Genomic DNA, 10,498 nt, shown 5'->3' with positions numbered 1-10,498 from the left:
AACATACAGTGTTATTTAGGTATAAGAGGAAAAGTCAGATAAATATGTCTTCACCTAGTTTGCCTCTCATTTTTAAAAATTAATTTGTTTTAAAGAGGGAAGGAGGGGGAGGGGGAGGGGCAGAGAGAGAGGGAGATTGAGAATCTTAAGCAGCCCAGCTTGGAGCGCGACCTGGGGGTTTTGATCTCAAGATCCTGAGATCATGACCTGAGCCAAAACCAAGAAATCAAGAGTTGGAAGTTTAACCGCCTGAACCACCATGCCCCAGCTTCTCTTCTTTTAAGGGTTGTATCTACTCTGGTTGCCTATTTAAGTTGCTCTCTCGTGTCTTCAAAGATTTTTTTGTTTAAGTATTTTTTTCAGTTTACACTAGCTATCAGCAGGAATGTTAGTCTGGTACAAGCTCCTGTAGCATTACTGCAAGAAGAACTCACCCAAATATGTTATTATTTTTAAAAAAATTTTGTTTTAGTGCCCTACTTTTCTGAACCATTAGACATATACTTAGTCTTCATATTGGATAAACCCATACTGGATTTTGGTTGTCTGTTCTGAGAATTTACTTGATTTCATTTGAATTTCACTAAGTAATCCAGTAAATTAGTAATTCCAAATGGCTCTTAAAGTTTCAAAGGTTGAAAATAGATCTCTAATAGTGACAACATCTTGAATGTTTCAAGTTCAAAATAAATGTTAATCTATTTTCTGAAATAGGGAATACATCCACATGGTTCAACATTTAAGATAAAAACGACACACAAGCGGTGCCTGGGTGACTCAGTGGGTTGAGCCTCTGCCTTCAGCTCAGGTCATGATCCTAGGGTCCTGGGATCGAGCCCCACATCGGGTTCTCTGCTAAGCAGGGGGCCCACTTCCTCCTCTCTCTCTCTGCCTGCCTCTCTGCCTACTTGTGATCTCTGTCAAAGAAATAAATAAAATCTTTTTAAAAAGGACACAATAGGGACGCCTGGGTGGCTCAGTTGGTTAAGCAGCTGCCTTCGGCTCAGGTCATGATACCAGCGTCCTGGGATCGAGTCCCACATCAGGCTCCTTGCTCAGCAGGGAGCCTGCTTCTCCCTCTGCCTCTGTCTGCCATTCTGTTTGCCTGTGCTCGCTCTCTCCCTCTCTCTCTCTCTGATAAATAAATAAAATCTTAAAAAAAAAAAGGACACAATAAAAAGCTTCACTCCCACCCCTGTTGCATTTTTTTTAAAGATTTTATTTATTTCTTTGACAGACAGAGATCACAAGTAGGCAGAGAGGCAGGCAGAGAGAGAGAGGAGGTAGCGGGCTCCCTGCAGAGCAGAGAGGCTGATGTGGGGCTCGAGCCCAGGACCCTGGGACCATGACCTGAGCCGAAGGCAGAGGCTTAACCCACTGAGCCACCCAGGCGCCCCTGTTGCATGTGTTTTAGAAAAACTGGCAGTTCCATTTTATTAACTAATTCCAGTCATAATCCCAGGAATTCCTTGACAAAGAGGTTTTTTTAAACCAAACTTAAAAAAAAAAAAAGATTTTAGGGACGCCTGGGTGGCTCAGTTGGTTAAGCAGCTGCCTTCGGCTCAGGTCATGATCCCAGCGTCCTGGGATTGAGTCCCACATCGGGCTCCTTGCTCCGCAGGGAGCCTGCTTCTCCCTCTGACTCTGCCTTCCACTCTGTCTGCCTGTGCTCACTCTCACTCTCTCTCTCTCTTACAAATAAATAAATAAAATCTTTTAAAAAAATTGTTTAAAATAAAAAAAAAGATTTTATTTATTTATTTGAGAGAGAATGAGAGAGAGAGAGAGAGAGAGACCATGAGAAGGGGGAGGGTCAGAAGGAGAAGCAGACTCCCTGCTGAGCGGGGACCCCAATGTGGGACTCAATCCCAGGACTCCAGGATCACGACCTGAGCTGAAGGCAGTCCCTTAACTAACTGAGCCACCCAGGCGTCCTAAACTTTCTTTTTAAAAGATTTTATGTATTTATTTGACCCAGAGAGAAAGAGAGAGAGACAGAGAACACAAGCAGGGGGAGTAGGAGAAGGAGAAGCAGACTCCCCCCTGAGCAGGGAGCCCAATGTCGGACTTGATCCCAAGACCCTGAGATCCTGACCTGAGCTGAAGGCAAACACGTAACTGACTGAGCCACCCAGGCGCCCTGTTTTTTTTTTTTTTAATAGATTTTTAAATTTATTCATTTCACAGAGATACAGAGACAGCACAAGCAGGGGGAGAGGCAGAGGGAGAGGGAAAAGCAGACTCCCTGCTGAGCAGGGAGCCCGATGTGGGGCTCGATCCCACATCGAGCTGAGCCGAAGGCAGATGCTTAACAATCTGAGCTACCCATGTGCCCCTTATGTTTTGTTTTTAATAAATGACATTCTCCAGGAGGAATCATTACAGAGGAAGGCATCAATTCCATTTAATTCTGCACACATTTAGTGTGTTGGGAACAATGTTAGCTATTGTGGAGTAGAAACATGAGTCATACAGTTGAGAGCGCACTTCTCTTAATTAAAAAGGAGAAGAGAGTAGAATGAAGGACTATTTGTAAGGAAATCTGATGCCTTCTACTTGACCCAGTTGGAAGAGTTGTGATAGAAAAAGGTCCCATCCTTGCCCAGCTGACGCCTGGAGTTAAGGTTATATTCTTGGCTCTGTCTCTAAAAGGGTTTCTCTCTAGCCCAGCTGCTGCCCTGTTTACAGTTAAGCTCAGCACAAGGTCCAAGAACCTTGCTGGAAGCTTGGTGTCTAGTTCATAGGGAGAGGTTAGAACTAAGTCAAGCCTCTGTAATATTAGAATGTTTAACTAGCTACAGTTTACAACAGAGGGGTTGCTCAAAGGGCTGAGTGTTCTCCAGCCAAGTCTGAAAAAGCTGAACCCCTTCCTAGCAGCTGAAAAAACATGGAGTGTCTACAACAAATGTACTGAAGGCACTGGAAGCTGAACAAAGCCACAGAGGCAGCAGCAAGCAGATTCTGCACACTCCTTGTGTGGCCACACCTTCAGGTTCCTACAAGGGCTCCCAGGCAGGGTAATGGGTACACAGTGGGGGGGACTGAATGGCAGGTCAGGGATGATTGCTAGGAATTTGGGAGTACTGCTGAAGAAGGCTAGAAATTATGAGTGTCAGTGGTCAGGTTTACCTCTAGGTACCTTTGTTCCTCTGCAGGAATTTCAGATTGAGCACACTCCACCTGTGAGCTGCTCCTGGCCAGATAAAACCTGTGTTTCTTCCATGCTGCCTTTTCCATTGGAACTCAAGATGGGGCTTACGACCTCTGGCTACCATTCTGTTTTGCTGCAGGTGGCAAGCCTCCTGGAGGGCTTTTGAAGCCTTTATCTGATTCTCCATTCATAAGATCAGAAAAAAATTAACTTATAAACACCATTCTCTCCTGTGATGATTTAGAAAGGTCTCTAGAGAGCAAGGGCTGGTGAATGATAATTAACTCCACCATGTCCACAGTTATTTTTTTGAGATGCGTAAGCAGGTCATTGTAAATTTAGAATGCTGTCCTTATGGCTTAAATGTGGTGATTGTTAAAAACAAAAAAAGATTGACAGAATTTTCTTTCTTAACCAACCTCCTGTTCCTTAAATCTTATTCTTGAGGCTTAATTTTCTCAAGGGGGGGGTAAGTTTTCAGTTATTGAATTCTTATAGCAGGAGGGACTAGAGCAGCACCAATAAAAATATAATGCAAGCCACAAATGTTTAAATTTTCTAAGTAGCCCCATTAAAAATATAAAAAGAAACAGTTGATACTAATTTTAATATTTTAGTTAATCCAATATTTCTAAAATGTCATTTCAACACATAATCAATATAAGAATTATTGATGAGATAACTCTTTTTTTTTTTTTGGTACTAAGTGTTTGAGACGTGCTGTATATTTTACACTTCCAGCACATCACAATTCGGGCTAGGCATATTTCAAATGCTCAGTAGCTACATGTGGCTAGTGACGACGACGGTTTTGAGCAGTGCAGGACTAGAGCACAGGCGGCAGTGATGCCCTCCAGGTCCCCCTACGCATGCAACGAACCCCCTAGGCCGAATTCTAGGAGAGCATCAAGTGATGTTACAGGCGGGAGGGTGTTTCGAATTGGGTCAGATGCCAGAATCCCACCTGGGATTTGCTGGTGAAGATAACTGGAAAGCAAAGGGGTGGGTGGCATGGGTGGGGAACCTGTGCCGGGAAGGTCTGGGACCTGGAAAGAAGGCATTAGGAGGGCGCAGTTATGCAGGAGGTGTGAGAACTTGGTGGGTAGAGGGCAGAATCCTGCTGAGTGGACAGGTAGGACTTCACTGGTGCTACCCTTTGACGGTTGTTCCTTTTCTGTCTTCTCTCCGTGCTCCTCACCTCCCAGCGGTGGTCTCCAGCGTCTGGGCGGAGGAGGCCTGCACGCGCACCTGCCCCGCCGCCTGCGCCTGCAGCAGCACCGAGCGCGGCTGCTCCGTGCGCTGTGACCGCGCCGGCCTCCTGCGGGTGCCGGCCGAGTTCCCGTGCGAGGCGGCTTCCATCGACCTGGACCGGAACGGCCTGCGCTTCCTGGGCGAGCGGGCCTTCGGCACGCTGCCGTCGCTGCGCCGCCTGTCGCTGCGCCACAACAACCTGTCCTTCATCACGCCCGGCGCCTTCAAGGGCCTGCCGCGGTTGGCCGAGCTGCGCCTGGCGCACAACGGCGAGCTGCGCTACCTGCACGCGCGCACCTTCGCCGCCCTTGGCCGCCTCCGCCGGCTCGACCTGGCCTCCTGCCGCCTCTTCACGGTGCCTGAGCGCCTCCTGGCCGAGCTGCCCGCCCTGCGCGAGCTCGCCGCCTTCGACAACCTCTTCCGCCGCGTGCCCGGCGCGCTGCGTGGCCTGGCCAACCTGACGCATGCGCACCTAGAGCGCAGCCGCATCGAGGCGGTGGCCTCCAGCTCGCTGCAGGGCATGAGGCGCCTGCGCTCGCTCAGCCTGCAGGCCAACCGCGTCCGTGTGGTGCACGCAGGTGCCTTTCGCGACTGCGGCGCCCTGGAGCACCTGCTGCTCAACGACAACCGGCTGGGAGAGCTGCCCGCGGAAGCCTTTGTAGGCCTGCGCCGCCTGCGTACGCTCAACCTGGGTGGTAACGCGCTGGGCCTGGTGGCGCGCGCCTGGTTCGCGGACCTGGCGGAGCTTGAGCTGCTCTACCTGGACCGCAACAGCATCGCCTTTGTGGAGGAGGGCGCCTTCCAGAACCTCTCGGGCCTCCTCGCTCTGCACCTCAATGGCAATCACCTCACTGTGCTGGCCTGGGCCGCCTTCCAGCCTGGCTTCTTCCTGGGCCGCCTCTTTCTCTTCCGCAACCCATGGCGCTGTGACTGCCACCTGGAGTGGCTGCGGGACTGGATGGAGAGCTCTGGGCGCGTGTCCGACGTGCCGTGCGCCGCCCCGGGCTCTGTGGCTGGCCTAGACCTCAGCCAGGTGGCCTTTGGGCGCTCTAACGATGGCCTCTGTGTGGACCCCGAGGAGCTGAACCTCACTGCATCCAGTTCAGGCCCGTCCCCAGAGCCAGAGGCCACCACCGTGAGTAGGTTCAGCAGCCTCCTCTCCAAGCTGCTGGCCCCGAGGGCCCCAGTGGAGGAGGTGGCCAACACCACCGAGGGGCCGCTCAACATCTCCCTGTCCGACAGCCTCCCCTCCACCGGGGTGGTCGTCTGCGTCCACAACGCCCGGTTTGTCCTCGGCTCTGGTCTCCTGCTCAGTGTGGTCCAGCACGCAGTGTTTGTTCTACACGTGAACTGACCTTGCCCCAGTGGGGTAGCCCAGATTGCCTTGGCCAGTGGGGAAAAGTGTAGTTAACTGGCCTGGAGATTGTGTTGGGGGGGGGGGGAACAGGGTGGGGGCAGACGGTGAAAATTCCAGCCCAGGATGGAAGGGACAGTTAACTTTCAGAGATGGCTCTAGGAAGAGGAGAACCCCCGGCAAGGCCACGCCAGGGATGGGGTGGAGGTGGAGAGAGGAATGGATTTCTGCTCATGTAACATGGGCATCAGTTGGAGAAGAGAAGCAAGAGTGAACGTGGGCCCTCCAGTGAGAAGATTAGGAATTGGAAGCTCCTAGGGCTACAGAGATCTACCCCATCACTTGCCCCCATCTTCCAGGAAACAGAGACTCCAGTGCCGGAAATAGCGTCAATCCAGTGGCTAAGTACCAAGAACTGTGCCAGTTTTGCTGGTGGGACCGCCCAATAAGCCCAGTCCCTTTGTTTTCTACCACAGTTGCCCTCCCCCTCACTGAGGGGCACAGGACGCTAGAGTCCAGGAAGATGGACAGAACAGGAGAGAAGGGGGATGTGAGAGGAACTTAGACTCAAGGGGTTGGCCTTGGTTCCTGGGGTCTGGAATGTGTCAGGAGGCATTGAAAACAAGGATCCATTTCACTTACTTCACAGTTATTCCCGGGGTGGCCTTAGCCACAAAACAACTTTAGGGCAGGGTAGGGGGAGAAAAGGTGGGGGATGGGGTTTTCCGTATACAACTAAGTGTGTAAAATACTAAGATTTAAACAAAAGTCAACCAAGTTTCTTTATTGCAAGTTTTTTTAGTCTTTCATATGCAAACATGCATTGTGAATCTCCAGAGAGGCCACAAAATCCTCTTTCTTAAATTGTGTGGAAGACAGAGATGCTGTTAGCAGAGTAGGGAATCTCCAGCTTGGATGATCCCATTAGGTGTGGAAATTTTTATGGGTGGCACACTTTGGGGCTGACTAATGGCCAGGAGACAAGGAGGCAGCCAGTAGCTGGGAAGGGGGCCACAGAGATTTCCCAGGGTAGGAGTTGGCTAACTGTAAGCCCCTAGGCCTGAGTGTCAGAGCAAATTCTGTATGGCTGCTAAATACTTGCTCACACACTTGTCCACACACAAGTAACGATGACTGCATTTGTCAACATGTGCGAAATCCCTAGGTTTGTTGTTGTGTGAGTAAAGTGATAGGGGTTTTTAAAGTGAGGATACAGAAAAAGCTCTCAGGAGGGAGTCCCATCACGGTTGCCCTCGAAATCGCTAGTTTTAATGTCTTGAATTCCTCTATGTTTGAAGAGCTGGTTTTTCAAAGTCCACATAATTCCACATAATGTGCCAAGCTGTCAGGTCTTCCTGGTGATAGTACTTCTTTGTTTCTAGGTCATACTAAGTATCAGAAATGTTGCAGAAAGCTCCTCTGAGGGTCAGAGTGTTCAAATGGGTTGTGATCTTTTGTGGTCAGTTACCTCACCTCAACCGGTCACAACCAGCATTTAAGAAAGATAGAACAGAAAAGTCACAAGTCTTGGGGTACCTGGGTGGCTCAGTGGTTAAGCCTTTGCCTTCGGCTCAGGTCTTGATCTCAGGGTGCTGGGATCGAGCCCCGCATCGGGCTCTCTGCTCAGCAGGGAGCCTGCCTCCCTCTCTCTCTGCCTGCTTCTCCATCTACTTGTGATCTCTCTCTCCTTGTCAGATAGATAAATAAAATATTTAAAAAAAGAAAAGAAAAGTCACAGAGTCTTACATGTAACAGGTATTGTTTTGTGAAACTGTATTGAATTTGTATGCGTTTGTTCAGATATGTGTATGTTGTGTCTGGATCACTGCATACACTTTATATTTTATTGTGGGCTGTTGTTGAGAAAGTTTGAAAGTCACTAATCTGGAGGCTACATGATTTTTTCAAACTCTTTATTTTGAAATGTGTCAAACCTACAGGAAAGTTTCAAGGATAGTAGAGTGAACACTTTGGCCATTCACCTCGGTTTCCAGATTGTTCACATTTTACTGTATTTGCCGTGTATAGTCTGAGTTAGTTGTAAACATCACAGCCCTTCACCCCTAAAAAAACCACAGCATGTACTTCCTATTAGGAATGTTATCATTGATAGAATACTATTACTTAAAATATACTGTCTTGAAATTTCAGCGGTTGTCAAAATGATTTTTGAAGCAGTCATTCTTTTGCCTCTGAGTGGAAAAAAAGGTTCCTGTGTTCGTTTGATCACAATACTCAAAATTCCAAATCCACCAATTGACTTTAATATTTTAAAATGAATTCGTTCTCCAAATGTCTTTTAAAATGTGAGAACCAGATGAGGTCAGAAATGTTGTTTGTTCAAACTGTGTGTTGTGTCCATGGTAACTGGGTAAGGATCACGAGAATCCTGGAGACCAGATCTGTGCATTTGGGTAGCCATGGAAGCCCACGGCAGACATGTAGCCGTGTTACTGAGGAACGAGATGCTGCCTCAGGAGGAATGTCCTGCCTTTCATTTGGAGCCGGTTCCCGAGAGTCAGCCTCAATTCTGCTGCTCCAATTCTGCCTGGTGGTTAGATGGCCAGCTTTTTAATGAACGTTTGTTTGATTGAATGTTTTTGAACAAGTATCAACACTGAAATAGCCTCCGGGGAGACAGATTTTTATAGAACTACCCAGCCCAGTAGAATTCTGGGAACGTGGGAGTTACTTACTGCCAAACAGATCCAGAGTCGCCTGGAACAGGTTCCCAGTGAATTGTGGCCATTATGAGCTTTCATGAGAGAACAGGGAGTGGAGTTCCCAGTTCTGAGTTCATTAAGTTTCCCACCCCTTCATTGGCTAATCATACCTTGAGAAATCCTAAGGTGCTATGGATTCTGCTCAGGAAAACAACGTGAACCTGTCTGGGTGGGCCATTTTATGCTGTGGTAACAAACGATCCACCTTAAGTTCCCCACAGCCGGGAAGTGTGGTCCTCCTGTGTGCCCAGGAAGAGACCAGGACTGGGAATGTGGAGGAACACGAGCAACGCTTCAGAGCTGCTCCAGGCGGTTCACCTGGTACACAGTCAAGCCTGGACTTCTCTGAACTGTCAGAAGAAATAGAGACTCGAGGGAGAGGTCTGGCAGGCAAGCCAGTAGCCTCCGCCTCTCTCTCCTCCAGGCACACCAGCTAGGCTTTGAATAAGATATTTGCTCTAGCCAGTAGGAAGCCTGTGGCCTCATTGGTTCTTTGAAGAACGGGGAGAGAAAATGTAGACAAAAGATTCATACTTTCCCCTTTAAATAATGTTTTCCACACAAACACTCAACTTACAGTATTCAAATCTTTGGAAGCTTGATCTTTGGAAAATTCCCTCTCACCAAGCTCCCTGGCTATTTCTAAGTGGTCTCCCTGTCGAGGTTTCAGGATGATCAAAGCCCCCGTCTACCCACCTGTCAGGCCACCCAAATGCTGCCCTCTAGAGGACACTTGTCCTTGGCCATTGGCTTCCTCTGCCAGCTTCACTCTGACCTGGAGGAAGGGGACCCTATTCTCCCCTTCAGCACTGTGGCCAAAGGACAGCTTAGGTTCTCCCCCAAATCTCTCACAGGCACAAAAGTGAAGGAGGTTTTTCCAGAGGGCTGGATGTAATGGAAGTAAGTAGCCCCTCTGACCAGTCTTGGATGTGGTGGAATCCGCAGACATCAGACCCCTCAGGGGCCCATGTGACTGGGCTGGCTTAATTCCTTCCCACCCCCAGCCCCCAGGGAGGAGGCTTTTTACCCTTGTCCCTCAGTGTAAGGCCCACCTCCCCACTCTACAGGTAGTAGCCAGCCTTGCCCTCTGCAGCATTCGCCATAAGATGCCACACACAGTTCCGCAAGTGGGGTCCAACAGAGCTGAAGGGACTAGTCAAGTTCAGATCTTCAGCCCAACCCCCCCACCTGCCACCAGTCCTTTTTCTTCACCCTAGTGCCATGTGGCTTGAAACTGTGGCTCAGAGCTCCAAAGGAACAAACAACAGTTCTGGGGACGCCATTAACCTAAAGTTGCACAGAGCAAAGTAACATTTCTCTCCAAAAAGTCCCCACATCTGGGAGACTGGGAGACACAGCTCTGATAAAAGATACAAAAGTCCCCTCCTTTTTAAGTGTTACACACACACACACACACACACACACATATACATATATACACACACCAGTGTTTTGTTTTTTATTTATCCTGAAAGATAGTCTCTTTTTCTGGTCTGAGATAGGACTCTTCACCTCACCCTCTGAGATTCTGTTCAGGTTTGGCCCCCAAGAGTGAGGGGTGGGCCCTACCTTTCTGTTTGCACTGGGCCTGATGGCTTCCCAGAGCAGAGGGCAGTCTGTCCCAGAGGCCCGCCCAAGCCTCCATTCCAGCAGTCAGAAACTGCTTATGACATGAAATTTTTCTGGGTCGCAGAAGTCTGAAAGCTCCATCTCTGCCAGTGTGGTCAGGAAAGGCTGAGGGGGGTAGGAGTATACGAGGGGTTTGGTGGTATTTTTATGGTTTAGGCAGCAGTTATAACTGGGATCTCTTTCTCCCCCCGCTCCCTGCCCCCCCCCCACCTGAAGGGGCCTGGGCTGATCAGAGGAGGAGTCATGAGCAGCCTCTGGCCTCAAAGAACACTTTGGCATCTGTCTCCCTGTGGCCTGAGGTGCAAAGTTGCAGTGAAACATGGACCCCTCCAAGCGTGTGCCCGGCCAACTTCAGCTGCTGTGTGAACATTTCTTAACATTCCTTCTATT

At 49.2% G+C, this 10,498-nt stretch overlaps 1 protein-coding gene across 1 annotated transcript; it reads left to right on the top strand.

Annotated features, from left to right (window-relative positions):
- Nucleotides 1-4,100: 4,100 nt before the first annotated feature.
- NYX (nyctalopin) lies at nt 4,101-7,906 on the top strand (the record flags this gene model as incomplete). Its single annotated transcript, XM_082717947.1, has 1 exon — nt 4,101-7,906. The coding sequence occupies one exon, from the start codon at nt 4,101-4,103 to the stop codon at nt 5,754-5,756; it is 1,656 nt and encodes a 551-aa protein (XP_082574073.1). The 3' UTR covers nt 5,757-7,906.
- Nucleotides 7,907-10,498: the final 2,592 nt, after the last annotated feature.

Source organism: Mustela nivalis (assembly GCF_964662115.1).
Source record: "Mustela nivalis genome assembly, chromosome: X".
Taxonomy (NCBI): domain Eukaryota; kingdom Metazoa; phylum Chordata; class Mammalia; order Carnivora; family Mustelidae; genus Mustela; species Mustela nivalis.
Note: the sequence above shows the minus strand (reverse complement) of the source record. Positions and strands in the feature narration are given on the sequence as shown.